Source organism: Sprattus sprattus (genome assembly GCF_963457725.1).
Source record: "Sprattus sprattus genome assembly, chromosome: 10".
Classification (NCBI taxonomy): Eukaryota; Metazoa; Chordata; class Actinopteri; order Clupeiformes; family Clupeidae; genus Sprattus; species Sprattus sprattus.
The window spans coordinates 16,159,428-16,182,243 of NC_137908.1; the positions used below are offsets into that span (position 1 = coordinate 16,159,428).

General features: G+C 45.7%; 1 protein-coding gene across 3 annotated transcripts; it reads left to right on the top strand.

Moving 5' to 3' along the window:
• The first annotated feature begins 258 nt into the window (after positions 1 to 258).
• On the top strand, positions 259 to 21,602 carry per3 (period circadian clock 3). Of its 3 annotated transcripts, XM_080846236.1 has the most exons (24): positions 259 to 496; positions 4,274 to 4,333; positions 5,959 to 6,490; positions 7,054 to 7,110; positions 7,469 to 7,626; positions 7,996 to 8,114; positions 8,308 to 8,509; positions 8,715 to 8,766; positions 8,999 to 9,141; positions 9,290 to 9,368; positions 9,830 to 9,936; positions 11,295 to 11,451; positions 11,995 to 12,103; positions 12,588 to 12,716; positions 12,950 to 13,058; positions 13,274 to 13,409; positions 13,504 to 13,643; positions 13,735 to 13,917; positions 14,409 to 14,663; positions 15,224 to 16,347; positions 17,494 to 17,668; positions 18,152 to 18,335; positions 18,880 to 19,030; positions 19,478 to 21,602. In XM_080846236.1, the coding sequence occupies exons 3-24, from the start codon at positions 6,102 to 6,104 to the stop codon at positions 19,604 to 19,606; spliced, it is 4,287 nt and encodes a 1,428-aa protein (XP_080702362.1). In that variant the 5' UTR covers positions 259 to 496; positions 4,274 to 4,333; positions 5,959 to 6,101; the 3' UTR covers positions 19,607 to 21,602. The 3 variants fall into 3 exon arrangements, with proteins under 3 accessions (XP_080702362.1, XP_080702363.1, XP_080702364.1); XM_080846237.1 differs by lacking the exon at positions 4,274 to 4,333; XM_080846238.1 differs by lacking the exon at positions 4,274 to 4,333 and having other exon boundaries at positions 5,962 to 6,490.
• The last annotated feature ends 1,214 nt before the right edge of the window (positions 21,603 to 22,816 follow it).

Genomic DNA, 22,816 nt, shown 5'->3' on the forward strand with positions numbered 1-22,816 from the left:
AATCACATTCTTGGCCAAAGGCAGAGAGGCAAGAGCGAATGGCCATTACTGCAAGTGTTGTTTCACCTCGTGTGTAACATGGGGGTCCACGTGAGGAGCTCCACAGGCGCTGAGAGCCACCTACACTCCTAGACTGCTACGTCTCAGCCAATCAATTTGACCCTAATCTTGTGTGTCCGACAAATCGGCATCGAGTGGGCGCGGTTTAGTACATCCAAACTCACGTTGCAGTAATGTGTCAGACTCGTTATTTGAGGTATAGCAACAGTGTCCAAAATAAGGACAAAGGAAACTAAAACAACGCTAGCAAACTTTGAAGAAGTTTGGTATCTGGGCCCGACGAGTATGAAGATATATTTTCTCAGTATATTGTCTTTTTCCTGGAACGGGAATAAAACTGGATGCAAGCCTTTACCCCATACGAAGTCTGAAGAAGAGGGTGGATAAATCTAACGTTTGGTCCGATAGCCAAGAAGTTTGACAGCTGATCTGAAAGGTAAAACATTGTCTCATGTATACCAGATATTTTTTAATTTGTAAAAAGTGATGAAAAAAAATCAAAGACCATGTCTGTACAGCTTTATGCGGTTTGCTCGTTAGTATCAGTTGATGGTCAAATCAGTGCTTTTTATTTCTTATTGAATGTGCTTGCCCAGTATTATAGTGTTTATTATGAATGACATTCTAAACGACTGGGCTGTCGATCGTGGTGGGGGTTTTATCATATGGATTTACAATGGGCAGTGTGAAACGGATATGTTATTTGGCTATGGTGGACGTACCCGTGCCTGCAACATGTGCAGACCAAGGATGTTCAGCTACTTATCACTCCATTAAATGCCTCATAGTCACCGCTAGCTAACGTTAGCAAGGTACTAGTATGGTCCGCCAAATCTCTCTCACCTAACTCGCAGTTCAACAAGACGGTGCTACACTGTATCTAACTGTTAGATTCTAACAGCGAAATTAAGATATGACAATACTGAGATGTTCTGTTGTGGCTCAAGTACGCGAGTTTTGTCATTGCATCCCACTCCCAACACTTCCCTATCTTTCTTAATGTTTACCATTAACTTCAAATTTTTCAAAGTAGGCTACTGCGTCGCACCTGATTCTGCATTTGTCCAGAAAAAAAAAATCATACTTGGTAATGATCTATAACGAGCCAGATGAGCTGCTTGGCTGGTGAAAGTTGCCTTGACATTCACAACAGCAGAGTAAAACTGTGGACCTAGGTTACACTTGAATTGATTCTGTGTTCACTAGGAGTCACCCTGCACTAATGGTTCTCACAGTGTGAAAGGCTGTCGTGAGCGCTTCTTCTATTGTGGCAAATAGGGTCACTTCAATAATCAGATTAAGTGTTTTTTCTTGTGAGGGGAAGTTTGTGCAGGTGCATTTGGAGCAATGTCCCAATTCCTCCCTCACTCACGTCTTGTTGAAGAGTGTATCAAGCCTTTGGACTTGAGGTAGAGATTTCCAGTCAAAGTAGAACTTTACACAGCACTGCAGACTACAGATAGATACATAAAAGCTTTTAAATGTGGTTACCCAGCGGTAGCAGATCATAAATACCATACTACTTGGATTCTTGCCAGTGGTCTAGGAGGTGACATAACATCCCAGGAACTTGTTTTGTGAAAGGGGCATTGAGTTTATTGTTGAGTTCTCAGGAGTTGATCTACTCTAACCTGTTGGCCACCAGCTAAGGGGGGTTATTTGGCTTCACGATTTTGGCTGGACTGGGAAGTGTAGTAGCTCCCGACAGGTATCAACTCCTGTAGCTAGGGAGGTGTTAGCCATCAGTAAACAGCAACACAGAATAGACTCACTCCGCCATTAGAGTCACAGAGCTATCAACAGGTATGAGATTGTTGCTCATTCATTCATGAGGGGAAAAAGAGTGGGTTTAGACAGTGGTGCTTTGCAGGGACCCACTAAGCAGGGATGGGCCCATGCAGCAGTAAAATGGAGAAAAATATTACAGGCAGTATCTTTAAGTCTGTAGGATAAAATGTATATGTTTCTCATTTAATTAATTAGGTTAGTATAGTATTCCATAGTATAACTTGAATTGAAGTGGTAACTTAGTTTGGCCATGGGTTCTGTGTGACCTGTTGTGGAATGTTTTTATGAGCTCAGGGAGTCACCCAGGGCTTGGGGGTAAGGGGGTCCTATGTAAATATTCTTATCTCTGGGGAGGCCAGGTGGCCACATTGTAGGAGTCCTAGGGAGGGGTCTTTAGGTATAAGAGATGACTCTGCCCAGAGGTGTGCGGGCTTATTACTGAATGGTAATGATTGTAATATTGCTACTAGTATCGTGAATACACCTGCGGTACCACTCCCGTTGTCTGTGAGTAATTTTGACCACAAGTCCCTACAAGCAAAATGATACCTCCTCTGTGACGGCTTAATGTCAGACTGTTCAGACCAAATACAGACACTCTGACATCTCAGATTTGAAGTTGATGTTTAGGCTGATCTGATGGATATCTTGAAGATGCAGTCCACGATTCAGTATCTCGAAAGTTTGTTGCCGTTTGAGTTCGACAGCCAATTAGATTACACCTTTCCCTTATGTGCTCCTGAAGCACATGGATTGATTGCCTGAAATTGTTTATGGTTCCGAGCCACTATGCTTGTTTCATATTTAAAGAGCCAGGACTTTGTACAAACACCAGAGGTTTTAGAGCGCAAACACTGAACATAACAGCCAGAGGAACCGTGAAAAGAAAAGAAAGAAAGTCTACGGTAGGAAAATCATAGACTGCCATGCCAGACTATGCCTAAGTCTAATTTGCTGAACTTAAAGTGGCCAGATTTGTACTGTGGTTTTATTCATTATGTGCATAGTGCATAGCCCTTACACTTATTAAATGAGCTAATTGTCTTAAGGGCTCACTGTAAGATGCTGTGAAGGCTCTCAATATCATGAAGCCAATTTCAGTTATGAAATCTCACTGTTGTCATGACAACCCTACTAGTGAAGAGTTTGTTGCCGTTTGAGTTTGACACCAATCAGATAACACTTTCCCTTATGTTCTCCTGAAGCGTATTGATTGGCTGGAATTGTTAATGACTCAGAGCCACTATGTTTGTTTTCTATTTAAAGAGCCAGGACTCAAAGACTGCCGTGCCAGACTATCGTGACTGAGGCTAATTTGCTGAATTTAAAGTGGACAGATTTGTACTATGGTTTTATTAATTTTATGCATAGCCCTTACACTTATTAAATGAGCTCATTGTCGTGAAGGGCTTACTATTAGATGCTGTGAGGGCTCTCAATATCATGAGAGCCTACTTCAGTTATGAAATCTCACTGTTGTCATGACAGCCCTACAAGTGAAGAAGTCTGGCAGACAGCCCCTGCATTAAATTAGAGTATGTAGTTGTGCTGGCCTAGTTTTTCCCGTAAGGCTACCAGAATGTAACAAACAACACCCGGCCCGATGGGCTTTTAGGAATGATCCCCCTAAGTGAAATAGAATTCCCTCCTTTAGCTGCCTTATCTGCTCATTTGACTCGCTTTTCGGAGGGGAAATTTGACCGCAGAATGAACGAGTTGTTGACTGAACGAACGAACGAGATGTTGATCATGATGGTTTGTCGCAAGGAAGTGTACGAGTTAAGAATGTTATGTTTGATGCCAGAGTCCTCTGCCACACCAGGATTCTATGCAAAATAGTGCACCAGAAAAGCTGAGATCAATACTGCCGTACGCACATAACTGACAAACATGTCCCATTGATAGCTAAAGGCAACAGTTTTCGAAAGACATGGCGGAAAGGCAACCAGAGCAGAGGACAAAAAGGTGGACTGTGGAATGATACGCTAACATATCTATGTTTGTGTTAATTACTAACATACTGGAACATTTGCTTTTGTAAATAAGATCCACGTTTAATTAGCTAATGTTAGAAAGCCAAAGATCTTTCTAGGCTAACCTATGGGGCATAGAGATAACACTTGGACCAGCATTTAAGTCTGTGAGTGTGGGGTTTATTCCAAAGCAATTCCATTTAAGCAGCAGCCCTGAATAGAACAGAGGAAAAACACTTTTTTCAAGATTTTCCATTTTTTTATTGCTTTCTTGAATATATCTACCTTCCTACTTACATTTTATTTTTTATTTGGTCTAGCTCATTCCGCGCAACCGAAATCTGAAAGGACTAGATCTAGACAGTCTGGTGGTTTTGTCACCAACTGGGCTCAGTGTGGCACCTTTTGAGGTTTTTTTTCGCAGTTCTAAGATTGTCTATTTCTGTGTTTAGAGCCTAGAACAGTGAGAACAGCAGTCAACTGTGAAGACAGCCCGACACCAAGGGACAAACGTGAGTCACCTTAGTAGACAGGCAGACAGACACTTTCTCTTTCTTTCCTTCTCTCTTTCTTACCTTCTCTCTCTCTCTCTCTCTTTCCTTCTCTCTCTCTATTTATGTATCTTCCGCTCTCGCTCTCGTCCCCCCTTCCCTTTGCTAAACTAATAGAGAGGAGAAGCGGGTGCCTCCTTGAAGAGGGAGAGGTGCTGTTACATAACACGCCGGCGATGAAAACCTGTTTTCCTGCCTGAGGAAAAAAACAGGCTGTTCTCTCCTGTCCTCTCTGCCACTGTAAATAAAGGGGTATGGACAGTTATTTGTAATTTGTGACCCCCAACCTAGGCACACTCTTCCAAGGACAGTTTCTTCTGGGTTTTTGCAGAATTTAAGTGGCGCTCAGCTGACAAAACATGACACAGATGGTCCATCTCCAATCGACAGAAGGCCTGAATGTGTCATCATGTCTTGGGTCTCATTCTTCAACTGTTGGTTATTCATTCAAATGTAACTGGCAAAATTGAATAACTAATAACATTATGTTTATAATAACATATTACATAACTGCAGGTTGCATTATGAATGTAACAACCTATAATCTTGTGGGCAGTTTTACGACAGCTTTGCTGAATTTGGTATTGCAACTTAATTTGCACTATGGACTATCAAGTTCAAATTATTCAACTGATGTTAGTATCAATTTTCCTGATGAAGACATTATTACTTCTTTTGCAGTCCTCTTTGTTCAGTGTATCAAGTTGCACATTTTCTTCATGTTTTGCTATACGTAACTGCATTTAACCTAAAATGAACCAATCACAGTGACTATTGTCAGTGATGACAGTATTTATTTGTTATTTGTTACACCAGGAATAATGGCACCTTAAGTCATGTGAACAATCACACACAGTCTCTATACACATACACACGCGCACAGAAACACTCATCCCAGTGAGACTGAAGCCCTTATGAATCTCATAAGCAAGTTATTCATAGCATATTTGGTTAGCTGAGGCCCATCATGTAGTAAGTAAGGAATAACGTAAAGTCCGCCAGTCATTTTCGTAAAATAAAAACCTGACGGGAGAAACAAGTCTTGTATCATCTTGAAGGGATGATGATCGGCGGACTATACATCATCCCACTTATTTTACTTACTGTTAGATACATTTATCTAAAGACATTAATATTAATGAGACAGAGACTAGCAATCAGATTTTTTTTTTTATCAGCGCTTTATCTTTTGCAAAAGAGGGACAATGTCACAACCACATTTCATAAACAAAATTCAAAGATGAGCTGGGCGCAGCCAGTCTATATAGTTCATATAGTTCCTCAAAGCATGTTTCATAAGCAGACACGGGGCGTTATTCTGAGACAAGGCGTTGATCCGAGTCTGACCCTTGTCTTATCAGTAGGTGTCTGACAACAAAAACAGGATGTATCACTTCAGCGTGTCACAATCATTCATATCGCAAGAGTTGGTTCCTTTCTCTATCACTTACTAAACGACATCTTGAAAAGTGCACAGAATGTAATAAGTAACCACTTCATTCTCAGTGCCTGCTAGGTGTCTTCGGGCCAACACTGGTCAGGGTTACTTACCAATCAAACCCTCTGATCTGTGTGTGCCATGACAGCAGGACCAATCCTGTGCTGAACTACCCTCCCCGACCTTCAGCAGCAGCACTCATGGAGCTCCTCTTAGACTGTCAATAGACAGTGGAGGCAGGCAACAGACCACATAAGCAGAGAGCGCCACCCAGCCAGGCAGAAACAGGAGATGGTTGGAAGGCAAGATGGCAGTGGAGCCGGAGATGGTGAAGTCGGCCCGGCCCCAGCAGATGGGGAGCAGCAAGGAGCCGAGCGAGAGGAGCGTTCCAGCTCGGAGAAGGAAGAGGAGGAGAGAGAGGGTGCGCAGATGGATGGAGGCCAGAGGGGGGAGGTCGCGGGGACAGCGCCCAGCAACAGAGAGCAGGGGCAGAGCGACTCCTCTGGAAGGGAGCAGGGCCAGGACGACGTGGAGATGAACCATGCAAGCCACGACTCCAGCAGCGGGAACGGGAGCAGCGCCAGTGCAGCCGGAGCAGTGCAAGGCAGCAGCTCCAGGAAGAAGACCGGGAGAGCCGCACACCACCACAGCCCCAGCCGCACCACTGGTTCCAGCAGCTGGTGAGAGGACACCTACATACACAAACACACACACACACACACACACACACACACACACACACACACACACACACATTTGTTTCACACTGATTGAATGTTGAAAAGGTCATAGTGCTGCTTCCAACAGAAAACACAAGTAACAATCCACAATCAGTTTTATTGATGAATGAATACAACAGAGTGTATTAGGTGCAAACAAAAGTAAACAGTTTAAGGCCAAGTTCAAGAGAGGCTCTTGGACCGGTCAGCCGCACAACTTATTTGTGATAAGAACATAACAACAAAACCATTCAAATGTTTTCCAATTGGACCCCTTTCAAACGTAACTGGTGGTAAAGGATTTTTGACACTATCCACTACTGTTTATCTGAGCAGTGATAGTAAATAACAGTGCATGAAGAGCAAGACCTGCCTCCCAAAACTCACAGCAAACAAATGTAACCAATTAGTGCATATTATTGCATAGACATGCATACATAAAGTGCATGAATGAGTGATTTGAGTAATAATGTTTTATTGATTGATAATTAATCATTTTCATTCTTTCACACCCTCCGCAAAAGCTCCAAGTCTGCCACAGGATCATCCTCCTGTGAGAGTAGCCAACACACCAGTGGAAGGTAAACACACCCGCACACCTATTTCACAAATACACCCTCAGTAAAACATTTATACATGTGACCTTTGATCCAGTACACAAACACTCTGACTTCACGTGTGCAGACACGTTTGAAAATAAGTCATGAGTACTGCGTGTCATTTGCCAAGCATGATCATTAAAAGCTATGACACTTCTTTTGAGGGTCACGTGAAGTTTGGAAGTACCATAAACATTCTGAGACGGTGTGTTTCTGTGTAGCAGCTTTCCATTTGTGTTTTCATGCATTTTGCAGTAACTTTGTGTGTGTGTGTGTGTGTGTGTGTGTGTGTGTGTGCGTGTGTGTGTGTGTGTGTGTGTGGATGTGTGTGTGTGTGTAGTGAGCCCACTGAGCGCGGGCATCATCATGGACACAAAGAGATGATGCAGACGATGCAAGACTTGAAGAAGAGGCTGCCCTCAGAAAGGAAGAGTCGCAGTAAGCCTAGCACGGTGGAGGCGCTCAACTACGCCCTCAAGTGTGTCAAACAAGTACAAGGTAAAACAGATGGAGTTGAACTTTTTCCAGACTTTTTAAGATTTTAGTGCTGACTGTTTGGCTTTGAAGCATTGGAGCAGGGATAGAAATAATTCCCATAGGCTACAGACTATAGACAGCCTTGATCCAATGTTGTTTGCAATTCTCATGAGGATCGGTGTGGAAACGAAAAAAATGCTTAAACAGAAATAATATAGATGTCATGAAAAAATTAGCAAGATTCCATCACTTTCAGTGTGATTTAGATGAATGCTCATTAGCCACATCCGTATGCCTGTTTGAATGAAAACCTAAATATAGCTCTAAGACAGAGTGGTGGTCCATAATGTCACGGATGTTTGCTCATGACTTCTCTTGTGCCCCCTGCAGCTAACAGTGAGTATTACAAACTTCTCATGAGCCATTGTCTGGAGCAGCGCAACGACGCCACCGTGTGCCCACTGGAGGAACTGGAGGGCATTACCTCAGAGCACGCTCTGAAAAACACGGTAGGCATCTACCGCACCAAAGTGCATATAGACATTCATTTTTGTTTCTCCTCCCAAAATACACACTCCAGAACCAATTTTACTCCAGTACCAGTCAGTGCTGCTAAATGAAGTTTGTCACACCATTTGAACTGTGTGTGTGTGTGTGTGTGTGTGTGTGTGTGTGTGTGTGTGTGTGTGTGTGTGTGAGCAGGATTCGTTCGTGGTGGTATTCTCCCTGACCACTGGTCGGGTGGTATATGCCTCAGATCAGGCGTCCAGCATCCTCAAATGCAAGCGGCGCTTGCTAGAGTCTGCCAAGTTCGTGGAGCTTCTTTACCACCAGGATGTCAACGTGTTCTACTCCCACACGGCCCAGCCACACCTACCACCCTGGAACATGGGCTCAGACAGCAGTAAGCAGGGGGGGGGGAGGCAAATGGGCAAATGCAAATGCTTGCTCTGTTGAGTAAAAGTTGTGGGTTGTGATCACAGTAAAAAAATGTGTTTTTTGTAGATATATGAAAAAGAATAAAATGCAGAGCAGCTTACTCACTAACTCAATGTGTGTGATGAGGATGATGGCAAAAAAAAACAATTGATATGTGTATTCATTTGCAGATGCAATTTTGTTTGAATGTGCCCAAGTGAAGTCCTTCTTCTGCAGAATAAGGTAAGACTAATGTTATTTCCTCTTTACCATCTCAGGCCAGACTTTGATTTGTTGAATCTGATCAGGTGACTTCACACCCAATGGACTTTGCTATAGCTTTTAAGTATCGTTGTATGTTCTGAAGGGATGTTTTAAACCTCTGGCTCTAAATAAGCAAAAAGACTGAATGTGTGTTTACTCGATTGTTGTGAGCCATTTATTAACCATGTTATTAAACATATGTGTTTCGCAGAGGAGGTAAAGATCAGGATGGTGAAATGCGCTACAACCCATTCCGCATCACTCCATACCTGTTGAAGGTACAGGCCATGACAGAAACAGTGCAGCAGCCCTGTTGCCTAGCGCTAGCTGAACGCGTCATCTCGGGATACGAGGGTATGGCCCGCCTACAACATCCTTGTAACCTTCAATCATGTGATTGGTCTGAGACTTTTCTTGACTGACTGTTGTCTTCTTGCTGTTTATTTTGGCTTCCTCTGAATTCTGTAGTGACCGGAGATGCTTGTGATTTATTCCCCTCTAGCTCCACGAATCCCCATTGACAAGCGTATCTTTACCACTACACATTCCCCGGGCTGCATTTTCTTGGAGGTGGATGACCGGTAAGTGCACACCAGATGCACTTACACAAACGCACACACCCACACACATGCACTCTTCACTTTCTCTCTCTCCATCTCAATCTCTCTCCCTCTCCCTCTCTCTCTCTGTCTCTGGCTCTGGTATTCTCTCAAACTCAATGGGATTAAAACAAACCTTAAAATCAGTTTAAAGGGCATGCTGCATCCTCGGTCTAAACATTTATTAAGTTTGTTTACGTCACCTTGTGTCAGAGGAATGTGAGAAAAGACATTATGAAAGGTCACGCAGCATAGCATATTGCAGCTTTATTTCCTTTAGGTTTAATTTTTAATCAGCAATGACGACTACAATTCAGGTGGAATTGTGCAATAACTATAATATGTATGTGTGTGGGTGGGTGTGTGTCTGTGTATGTGTGTGTGTGCGTGCGTGCGTGTATGGGCACATGCGTGCGGGTGCGTGCCGTATGTGTGTTTTACAGTGCTGTGCCTTTGCTCGGATACCTCCCTCAGGACCTTATTGGCACCTCGTTGTTAACCTGTCTCCACCCTGAAGATCGCGCACTAATGCCAGCCATGCACCGCAAGAGTATGTGTGACCTACCTCACAGATTACTGCTCCTCTTTATGCCAGATATTAGGGTCTCTGGCAGTGACTTCTCTGTCAGGGCACTGAACCAGTCAGAACCTCATCATAGATCATATCTGAAACATTTGTTGCCGGGTCATGAATTATTTCACTTTAAAGGCCACTGTCACAGATGGTTGTCTTATACAATGAGCAGCGACGTGCACAGGAATTTTGAAGGGCAGTTGCTTTGCCCTGGGAAAAAGGGGCGACACATTTTTTTTTACACCGCCACTGCCACACCCCCGTCATATGATCGCAAATTTTTTCCAATATAATTTTAAACTCTCACTAACCGCCACTGCCATATTTCCTTCGGAGGGGCAACTTAAGGCGAGGAGGGCAAACGGGCAGTTGCCTGAGCAACTTTAGCCCACTCCTGTGCACGTCCCTGACAATGAGTGAACTAATGTGTTAACTCCACGTCATCAAATTCTTTTGCTACTCTTGGTCGAGCTCTCATCCTCTCATTTTACAGATAACTCTTTAAAATTAATTTGACATTTTACTGATTACATCTCTAATTGACCTTGCATGTTTCATATGTCCTAACAAGTTACAGCTAGCGTGCCATACACGTAAGGGATAACGGCCGACGAGCTGTGCAGTTCTACAAAGTTTATGGACGCTGCGGGGCAAAGAACTCCACGACGCGCAGCGGAGTGGTGTTGCACCGCGAAGTCCATTAACTTTGTAGAACTGCACAGCTCGGAGGCCGTTATTCTGCTTATCTCCCGTTTACAACATCCAAAAATGTTTGTATTATTATTATTATTTAGAATTTCTTTTATCTTTAGGGAATTTAATATGCATAATAACCTGATGAATTCTTGATTTGAAGCCTAGTGCTCCCGTTAGAGAAAGTAGTGCCTGGAACCGGCTGTTTTTCAACAAAAAAAAACGTTGCGTTGGTTGTCAATGGTATCCATTCAAGAGCATTGATTTGGAACGGCGATTTAACTTTTCTACTGGGACTACGTCCAAGGTGTGCGGTTCCACGAACTTAATGTACACCACATTAGCCAATCGGAAAACAGTATTTCGTTCCAGAGGGAGACAATCATAGTTTATACACTCACACCTTATAGCCTTGCTTGGATCAGAAATTTAGCACATGTTTGTAAAAGCTGAGCAGAGACTACCATAACACCTATTGGCATATCCAGGTAAATCTTTTGTCCAAAACAAAAAGGGATTCTAACAGTATTGTCATTCATGAGTTCACTTTCTAATCGATGAAGTCTTTCCAATCCATTAGTTTATTCTCTCTCTCTCTGTGTCTCTCTCTCTCTCTCGTTCTCCCTTTGTCTCTCTCTCAGTTTTGAAGAATGCTGGCCAGCCCCCCTTTGAGCACTCCCCTATCCGCTTTCGCTGTCAGAACGGTGACTATGTGACTCTGGACACCAGCTGGTCCAGTTTTGTTAATCCATGGAACCGCAAGGTGGCTTTCATCATCGGGAGGCATAAAGTGCGCACGTAAGTGTTTACACACACACACACACACACACACACACACACACCATGTAGGTCTTACTACCAACGTCCAACGCACTTGTATTATTGATATCGTAGAATGGATCAACTGATTGATGAACTTATGAACTGAACATATTGCTCACTTCCAGACCATGTTCACTAATCCAAACAGGACATTTGCATATCTCTGTGGAGTCATGTACATGTATGCTCCTAGGGAGGCCAGTGTGCACACCTCCACAATGTCATCTAGTCCCATCTCAGTAGTCCTCTACATTAAACAAACACTGGTTGAGTGATCGAGGCTAGCGCACACTGATAGACCCACATGTAGTTGCAAACTGTTCATTTTTGTCCACCGTTACAACTACCCTCCCAGACTTATTTACTTATTTTATGCATGCAGTATTGCACAGATTTACTCATAGCAACAGTTTTATCACTACACAATGTCCACACACACACACACACACATACACACACATACAGAGACAGACACAGATACACACATACTCTCTAATCTCATTCTTTTTATCCACACAGTGGTCCGCTGAATGAGGACGTGTTTGCTCCACGCAGCCAGTCAGAAATGCCAGTTATCTATGAGGATATCAAAGAGCTGCACTCAATCATATACAAGCTGTTCCTACAGGTGATTCAGAGGCAAACACAAATGCACACGCATTAAACGTATACAGTACACATCGATACAAACATACGAGGTACGATCAAAAGGTTCAGAGACCCAGCCTATGAAAAGCAAAAAAACGTACCTGATTTAAAATTCGCCACCATCCCTTTCAAGGTAGTCACCTTGTGCAGCTCCCTCAGCATTTCTGCCAGACTTGGAAGGCCCCCTGGAAGTGCCATCCCGTCACAGATGGTGCTTGATACGCTTAAAGAACGGGACTTCCAGGCAGTGTTCCAAGCCTGGCTGGATTGCTGGGAGCGGTGTAGTGCTTCACAAGGTTGTAACTTCGTGTGGATGGCGGCCATGTTTAAATCGGGTACAGTTTTTGCTCCCTACAGGTCTCTTTTTGATCTCATCTCGTATTAACCTGCTGAAATACACACATGCACATGCATTTACAAGCACACACTCCACCTCCTGATGTTTTCCATCCTTTGCTCTCCAGCCTGTTCACAACAACGGCTCCAGCGGTTACGGCAGTCTGGGCAGCAATGGCTCCCATGAGCACTACATCAGTGTGGCCTCGTCCAGCGACAGCAACGGCAACCTATGGGAGGACTCCCACCGCCAGCCGGTGAGAGCTGCATTGAACACCATCAGCACGTTCTTCCACCTCTCCATCTTGATCCAGTCCCCGATCTCTTGTCAGCTCAGCTACATGTCTTTCTCTTTTGATCTTTCTCTATCTCTCTGTCATCTCACTCGTGTCTTCCTCTCGTGTCTTGCTTTCTCTCCTTTCTGTGTGCCTCTCGAAGTGGTCGTCGGTTTTTTTCACATCTGTGTGTGTGGCTGGGTGTGTGTGTGTAGGTGACGCTACGGCATATCTGTGCGGATGTTAATAAGTTGAAGAACTGGGGCCCGCAGCCTTACCTGGACTCCCGCAGTAAACTGACGCTATTGGGGAATACGGCCACCGGTGAGTTAACATCAGCCCACAAAGCAGAGTGTCACCTCATCAGCGACCTTACCTCCATGTGGCCTCTCTGGGGGCGGGGGGGGCGCGGGTCAGATCTGTGACTGTGTTCTGGAACAAACCCCATGATCTTGGGAGCTATTGGGAGATGTTGTACATGGCCAAAATTCTTTTTGTCATCCTTTCTAAACCATTTGGTTTTGCCGTTGTTCCCTCAGAACCAAGACTGCCCCACAATCACGCTGCCCAGAGCACAGGGGTGAGAGGTCATGCGGAGCAGTCGCTGGAGGAATCCAGGAAGCAGCCACACATTCCCTCCTACCAGCAGATCAACTGTGTGGACAGCATCATTAGGTGTGTGCTCTTGCTGACTTGACTACCCTAGAATTAATTCACCATATCATCATCGTCGTTGTCGTCATATTGTGTGTGTACAAATGTGTCACAGGTACTTGGACGGCTGTACAACGCCGGGACTGAAAAGGAAGTCTATTGCAACCTCCTCCTCCTCCTCCTCCTCTTCCTCCTCCTCATCGGAAGAAGAAAAGGCTCTCACTGCTCCATCAGAAGACGTGACCAATCCCAATGGTAAGTGTCAACCAACGGCTTAGTTCACAACAGCAAACGTGTGCATCCCCTGGCAGTAGTTTTTGTAGTAATTAGACTTGTCCTTTCATAGCAGGGACCCTCGACAGCCAGGTATCGGCAGGCTCGGCGGTGACAGTGGCCCACACCACCGCAGCGGTGGTTGGGGCACCGCTGACGGACATCGACCTCTCCACCAAGGCCATGAGCGTGGTGTCCATCACCAGTCAGTGCAGCTACAGCAGCACCATCGTGCACGTGCCCCAGCCTGAGTCAGGTGAACCCTCCCCTCAAACACCTCACCTTAAAGCTGAATGCCCCCTCAAACACCTCACCTTTAAAGCTGAATGCCCCCTCAAACACCTCACCTTTAAAGCTGAATGCCCCCTCAAACACCTTACCTTTAAAGCTGAATCCCTCCTCAAATACTTCACCTTTAAAACTGAACTTCCCCCGTCTAATCCTCATCAATAGATCAAATGTCTTTAATCATCTCAACTAAGAATCCATGAAAACCTCTCGAATTATCTCTCACATAATATAATGGCTAAATCTAACAGTATGTAATGACTGACTTGCCTCAAATTTGTGGCAAATTTGCCAACGCGTGGCAATTTTAAGGCTATTTGACTGCAGTGCCCACTTTACTGTCTAAACCATCACAGTTGTTATTGTTGCAGGTTAACTAGTGAAGTGTTGGTCCCTGTGGCCAAACTCTCTCCCTTGCCTCAGTGCTTAAACAGAATGTCTAACTCTCCTGCCCCTCAGAGGCCACAGCCTTGGAGGACGCCCCAATGGGCAGCGAACCCACGGACCAGACCCAAACCCTGGGGTGTCCCGCCCCTAGCTCGGTGGCAGAGGAGGAGTTCTGCATGGTGGGCCTGACCAAGGAGGTGCTGTCGGCGCACACGGAGAAGGAAGAGCAGGAGTATGTCGACCGCCTCCGCCACCGTATCCAGCAGAGCCCCTACAGCTCCTACCTGCAGCAGGACACCGGCAGTCTGGCCCACTCTCAGCACGGAGGTACGTCTGGCCTGGATGTGTAGAGGAACGGGGGTCGATAGTGTGATAGTGTAGAAATATTTTAAACTTACTCATCCAGTTCCTGGTAGTAGTAAGTATGTTAAAAAACCTATATACCTAAGCCACAGGTTTGAGCATGTCAATAGCCAATGAAGGGGTGGTCTGATTTGTGTGGAACAGAAGTCAAGTGTAGCTATGTCCACATAGTACATTCTGTTATTTACTGTAAGTCAGTAGATCAAGTGTTTATTTTAACGGTGCCAGGCACCTGTGTGAAAGAGAGTGTAGAGTGATGGTGTTAACCTCCTAAGGCCTCCTTTTTAACTTGACCCTGTCAAATGAATGAAAGAAGGGAGGTCAGTGCTGGGCTCTGCGTCACGGATTAGGTCTCGCCCTTTGACAGTCATTGAGTGCCACAAATACACTAGCTAGTTAGATTAACGCTACTCTTTGGCCTAATCCCTTTTCAGTTAAGAAGCCTTATGCATTACCCCAGATATAGATGCTGTGATACCACTGGCTTGTCTCTTGACGTATATCTTTTTCTGTTCTTCAAATAGGTGATAACGTCAGGAAACCGCGTAGCGCACGCGGCTTGAAGGCCAAGTCAGGCAAGCCCAAACACAAGCGTCCCAAACCTCAGGAGTCGTCAGACAGCTACGGCTCCATGCCCGGCACCAATCGGCAAACGCGGCGCCCCCCCCTGAACCCCTTGAATCCCCCGCACTCCTCTTGGCCCTCCTCCGAGTCCTCCCAGCCGCAGCCGTCCAACGTTGGCTACCCGCTGTCCCCGCTGGTGATGCCCATCCAGCCCCCGGGTCCTTACTTCCCCATGACGGGCCAGACGGGGCCCAAGCCAGGCGGAGTGGCAGACGGGGTGCCGATGATGCTGCAGCCTGACCAGCAAATGCAGCAGGCACCGGGCCTCAACCCGTACATGGCGCCCGTCATGGCCGTCATCCTACCTAACTTCCCCACCTATCCACCCACCTACCCCATGTTCCAGCAGTCTCAGCCCATGCCGCCCTTCAACATGGCTGCCTACGCCCCAGCGACTGTCATGCCCTTCCCTCCATCCAGCTTGGCCCCGCAGCAGCAACTGGGAACTGCCACCGGCATGCCTCCTGTCGGCATGACCCCCATCGGCATGCCCCTCGCAGGGATGTCCCCCACCAACATGCCCCTGGCCGCCATGACCCAGACCGGCATGTCCCTCACCGGGATGACCCCCACCAACATGCCCCTCGCCGGCATGCCCATCGCAGGGATGACCCCCACCAACATGCCCCTTTCCGGCATGCCCATCGCAGGGATGACCCCCACCAACATGCCCCTCGCCGCCATGCCCCTCGCCGGGATGACCCCCACCAACATGCCCCTCGCCGGCATGCCCCTCGCAGGGATGACCCCCATCGGCATGCCCCTCGCCACCATGACCCACACCGGCATGCACCTCGCTGGGATGACCACCACTGGCATTCCCCTTACCGCCATCCCCCCCTCGCAACAGCCCTGGCTGGGCGAGGAGGACCTGGAGGAGGCGCAGCGGCCCGCCCTCTTCTCCAGCTCGCGCTCCAGCTCGCCGCTGCAGCTCAACCTGCTGCAGGAGGAGCTGCCCAAGCTGACCAAGCCCCAGAACAGCACCGGCCTCCCGGAGAGCCTCCACGAACAGCACACTAAGGGGGTACGTTACGCCTCTATCCTGCTCTATATGTTCAGCCGCACCAGTGCATCTCTCTACGCATGCCATCTTTACCTCTTTTATCTCTCCCTCTCTATCTAAGCCTTCTCCCTACTAACACCACAAACCAGCCCAACATGCACCAGACATTTTAGTATAATCTACGAGTTTGTAATAATCACTGTCAACAGTCACTTTTTCCCCCACATGTACTAGTGAAGAGAGAAGACTACATGAATAATTTGTGAGGTGCTTGAGAGAGCCTGCCTTGCATAACAATGCTGGCTCCTCTCTGTAGCAGTAGGTGGGGTGACAAACAGCTCTTTCACAGCAGCTTCCTTCTGTGTTTCCAGTGTTACTAAGGACTTAAGCAGCACTGGGCTTATTCCGTATTTCACATGAAGCATTTCACATTTGGTGGAATTTGCATTTGGTAATAATAACAAACTAAGCCATCAGGAGGATCGTTTATCTCTCACTTACCAGGGCTTACTTGGCTGCCTCGGTAGTTAGGTGTTGGATAATTGATGGAAGCCCTGTCTTGCAGTTACACTTTCAGTAAGGCTGTGGCCTTTGCAAGAAATGATTCAACCCAACTCTTTGACCAAGTAATGAAATATGGACTGTGAAAAAAACTATCTATATTTTTTATGACTGTGTCTGTTGTTTCAAATGTGAGTAATAATATTGCCCACCACAGTGTTTTAAGAAAAGGCCAATCAGCGATTTTGAAAAAGGAATTGCCCAACCATGTACAAACAGTACAGACAAATCCTTTCTTCTTTCCAATGCAGTGAATGTCTGGGGTAGTTAGTCCCAGCGTTCTGCTGGTGTTTGAATAAGTTTAAGGAAAACATTTGGAACAGATGCTTTTCAAAATACATGTGTGAATAGCAACTGGAAAAGCAGTTTTCTAGAGGGAATGGTTGTTTGTTTCACACATTTTTAACAAACCTGCCACAAGTTCTGTATTGAATACGTTCGAGGATTTGACAGATGGCTTAATAAATAGTGTAGAATAGTGTAGTGCAGAGCTGGGACAAAGGCATTAGTAAGGCAAAGTAAGCCTCAAGTCCTGATGATGAAGTTCCAAGCAAGAAACAGTCATGTTAAGGACATGGCCTGTAATGGTGCTCTCTGTGTCCACAGGAGGACGCCCCCAGTGACTTGGTGAACCAAGACGCCCTGTCCACCTCCAGTGAGTTGCTAGACCTGCTGATGCAAGAGGACGCTCGCTCGGGGACCGGGTCCAACGCATCGGGCAGCGGCTCTCTGGGCTCTGGATCGGGCTCTGGCTCCAATGGAACCTCCACCAGCCACACAGGTACTGTGGCCGCGCCCAAGGTCTCATGCGCAGCTGGAAGCCGTAAGGCTTTAAGGCTGTGGACAAAATCAGTAACGTTGCACCATGTTGTGTCACAAGTGAAAAGGAACACCTACCTGGGCAGTGTTTTCCATCACAGGAGAGTTTCAGTTTGATTTGTGAGCTGTTAAGTGTTCTGCCCGAGGGGCCTTCTTCAGAAATGAATCAGCTGCGCTAGAGAAAACCCTTGAAACATAAATAGCCCCTAGATAATTAAAAAACTTAATCGGTGTCTTGTAACCCAAATGTCTTGAAACAATAATAGCCCAAAGGAAAGGTTTAAGAAAAAAAACTAAACCATGTCAGTGGGAGCTTGATTTAAAAAAAAAAAAATATGTGGGGACTATGATCGGACTCCAGTGAAGCGATGGCTGTTTAATTTGCAGTTCAGAAAGGAAGTAGATTTAGTGTGGTAATGTGTCGTGCCTCTGTCTCTGCCAACAGGCAGCAGCAACAGCAGCAAGTACTTTGCCAGCAACGACTCGTCGGACAGGTCGTGTAAGGCCCGCAAGAGCCTGGAGGCCCAGGAGCGTGCCGCCACCTTCGAGCGCGGCATGGAGGACTCGTTGTGGAGCATGATCCAGCACACCTCTGAGCCCGTCATGATGACGTACCAGATCCACTCAAGGTACCGCGCTCAAGAATCAGAACCCCCACACACCCTATCCCTTACACCATCCAAACACACACACACACTTAAAGGACCATCAGAGCCAGCAGAGCCAGGTCTTCTGAGAAGACAACCTCTCTGAGCCAGGGAGAAGGAGAGGAGCTTCACCAAGTGGTTCAGGGCCCCTCTCCATCTACTGGCTCTGACTGGCGCAGTGCTATGAGGTAGGTGGTTTCAGTTCAGTTCCCAACTGAGATCCTACCTACCAGTTAGAAGATAAACTAAACTGATTATGTACAACCCACAAATCTGAATATTCGGGAAATGGATATGTTTTAGTTGTGAGGGGCAGCAGTACTTTCCAGCTTGCTGTGTGTGTTTGTGTGTGTGTGTGTGTGTGTGTGTGTGGTTATGGTTGTGAGGGGTACTAGTACTTTCCAGCTGGCTGTGCCTGTGTTTGAGTGGGGGGGGGGGGGGGGGGGGGTGTTGTGCATCTGCCTTGTTGGCCTGTTTGGTGTTTGTGCAGGCATGCTTCTGACTGTTTCCACGGCTCTGCTCACAGGGACCAGGCACAGGTGCTGAAGGAGGACCAGGACAAACTGCTGCTGCTGCAGCCAATGCAACCCTGGTTCACCCAAGAGCAGCGCGAGGAACTAGCCGAGGTACACCCCTGGATCCAGCGGCGCGGCATCCCAAAGGAGATCGACACACAGGTACCAGCTGCATCTCTGTAGCAAACAGGCAAACAAGTGTCTGGTCCTGGTGCTTTTTAGAAATCGGTTTAGTTTTGATGAAAAAAATCGATGAAACTTCAGATTAGGGTTCAGGATACTGAAACTTGAATGACACTCTATGAGAGACACTCTATAAGAGCTCTATGAAAGTTGTATGAGAGCTACTCTATGAAGCTACTTTGAGAGCTACTCTATGAAAGGTATATGAGAGCTACTCTATGAAAGCTACTATGAAAACTACTCTATGAAAGTTATATGAGAGCTACTCTATGAAAGCTACTCTATGGAAGCTACTATGCTTTTGTCTCCTGATTTTAACCACCATTAAGCAGTGAAATTAAGTGCCTTTTGATTTGGACAGTCTGAACAGCTGATGCAACATTAAGTACTAATGGCCCTTGCCTCTCTCTGTGTGTGTCTACCCAGGGCTGTGTGACCTGCAGCCTCATGGAGGCAGAACCTGGCTCTCCGCAGACTCCCAGCCCACCTACCCCCGACAGCTCTGTGCCCCAGCAGGACCCCCCACAGGAGCCCAACCCAGCCGCCAACACCTGAGAGCCCCCTCTACCTACACCAGCAAACACCACCTCATAAACGCTCTTGACCCCACCCCAGCCGCGACCACAGCCCAAAGTCAATCACTCTGAAAAATGGGGAAAGAGACGGACGGACCTTTTTTTGCCGCCACTTTAACCATACCGGATGTACCAGGGGAGTAGTCCACCTCCACTTACACCCACCCTGGCCCGGAATAGGTCTGGACGCCAGGGGCAGCGCACTTCAGCAGGCCAGTCCCTAACCGCATCTCCAAAGAGCCGCCAAGACGAAAGCACAGAATATGAAGAATCAATGTGTGTGTAAAAACCATGTGTTCTTCTACATTTCCGCCCCAACTTCAATCTGCTACTTGTATTACACAGGCCTACTTTGCTATGGGTCAAGAATATATATACTGTATATACATACAAATAGATATTTGTATTTGAATACATATTTGTATTTGCATGCCTGTATGTGTCACAGTTTTTATTTTTGTAGGTTGTTCAACTTTTGGATGTTTTACTCTTGACCTTAGTAGCCCACTGTGCTTGGGCTTCAGCTTGAAGGCAGACTCCTTTCAACAGCGGGGTGGGGGGGGTTCTTATCTCACCGACTGCGAATCTCCTCAACTGCGATCTGAACTTATGAAGCTGAACGAGCGGTCCTAAATGTCAGAGGAGGCGTATGCGGAAATGCAAGGCTTTGAGAAGGCCTCTACAGTGTTTGACCTGGAGCATGAGCACACATACATACAGTATACAGTATATATGAGTGATAGACTGAGTACATATGCTCCCAGTGAACTGCCTGTTAGACTGAACAAGTCTCGTCACCACTGGTCTGTTTAAAATGGTCACATTTTGAGGTTCCCTAGTTTAAAACGAGGAAACCAAACCAAATGATTGTTTTCAGCTGCATTCTCTCCTAAATGCATATTGTGTTTTGTTTCTCTCCCCCTTCCCCAGTCTCAATTTCCCTCACAGCCTCAAATCAAGGGTTTTTGAGAAGGTTTCATTGCCATGCATTGCTTGACAAAAGCAGAAGCACCTCAAAAGCAGGGAGATGGGATCAGCCTTTAGCCCCGGGGAGTGGGATAGGTATGTGTATGTGTACAGCTCATGTGCCTGACGGAGGAATGTCCTGCTCGTTTTCCTTCACTTGGCTGCACCTTTTGTGTAACCGTGGTTTTGAACTGTCAGGTGAAGTTGTGCGTTTCAGTTTTTCCGGTGTTTGTACAAGCGAGAATAAAAGAAGAGAAAGTGCAACTTGTGTCGTATGATTGTAGTAACTGGGTGACTATCAGCCGTGGTTGGCCTTTTGGCTTCAAGAGTCGGGTGCTCATCTGGCTTGTGTCTCCAGCGGTGCTTTAGAGTTGGGTTTTTTATGGGCCCGGCCGCCTCCCTGGACCTTCCGGGAGCTTGAGACAGAGAGGTCCAGAAAGCCCTTCCCCCGGAGATTTTGTTTTGGCATCATCACGTACCATCAGCAGAAGCCGCACACAGACCGGAGACATCCTGTCAGAATGGAACCGAACCTTCATTGCGTTTCCCTTTATTTTTTTTATTTAAATGTCAATGCCAAAAAACTTGGCTCAAATGTGGCGCTCTTTAAATTGTTCATGTTCATGCATTTTGTTTCTCTGTGGTTGTCACTTTCGGTGTTGTCTATAAAAATGAAAGCGAACCATTTACTATGTGGTCTCCGTGGAGACCTGGGAAAGGGGCCAGTGTATTCTGAAACGCACACCAACCGCACAGTGAAGCGAAAAACTGCTGTTTTAACCAGTTTTTAATCATGACCGGAACCCCGAACCAATTAGATTTTGTAAAGCTTTTAAAGCAAACCATATTCAGAGTTTTACAGTAAAGTGTATTTTATGGCACTTAATTTCAAAGGTGTATTTAAAAAGAACCCACTTTTTTCTACAGGGAGAGATTTTGTGATCCCATGAAATGTCCAAATAAAGACCACAAATACTTCTTCTTGTGATGGTTTGTCTATGGTGCTCAGTTCCAACTCATCCATGTAAATAAATATAACGTGATCCTGGAAAGTTCTCGTGTTGTGTTTTCTGTTCGTTTGGCGTACAACAATACTAGTGTGAAGTCGGTACGTCAAGTTTGTTCATTCATTTTAAATTATTGCCATAAATTCTGCCAGTCTGTATATATTTATTCAAATGTTAAATTGATCCATTTATCACACATTTTTGTTGCTTTCATTATCAGTTTAATTTATATCCACTTCTTTATGCTTATGACATTTGTTAATATTCAAATCTATGACCTCCTGAGTCTCTTAAGTTCAGCTGCTGGAACAGTGCCTCAATATTAAATTGCTTTCTACTGTGTATGATCACAGAGGTGAACTCAAATGATTGAAAACTATTTTAAGTTTCTCATTTGTAAAATTTTAATGAAGACGATCTGGGTTGACCTAGGTCCAATATTGATCTCACAATGCTTGAGAGTAGTAACTATAGATGTAAACATGTTTAAAAGATCAATTCCTACTGAGCCCCATACAAGCTGTTTAAACCTCACCCCCAAATATTTTCACCTCGAGAAAACACCTTTTCTGACCACTAAGGTGTCCATATGGAATTCAGGTAAAATATTGAATAGAACTGGATGTTGACAGATTCTTTAAATGGATAATGACTGGACAAATTGCTTGAAAGTCCCTGAATGTTCTGTTCATAGTCATTCATTGGATACCCAAAATAATTAAAGCTGTGCTGTAAACGATGTTATTCTGATCCTTTTGTGCACCTGTTCAGCTACCTTACTGTATATGAATGCCAGTCATCGCTGTGTTTCGTCCATGTAATTGCACCCCTTTGTTTGAAGGAAAATTGCCTTTCCAAACCTGAGGGCCTTTAATGTGCTCCAGCTGATGAGACATTTATTTCAAGACAAAGGAGATACATATACATACATAAATATAAGGAGAGGAAATGGTTTGTGGAAGGCAAATGTTTTTGAACTTGCTTCTGCATCAAAGCATCTTTTTTTTTTCAAGGAGCTTACTTTACAGACAGTGTGGAAGTGGAATCATGTCCAAGGGCGCTGCTTACCTGGGATGTTCAGAGCTGCATACACAAGGCACGTATCAAATGTAATCAGCTCCTCTGGACTAAGAGACATAAAGTCTCTCAGCTACTCTATGGCACTCTCCCCTGAAGTGTAAATTAACTAGTAGAGAATGGTGCTTCATTTTCAATTC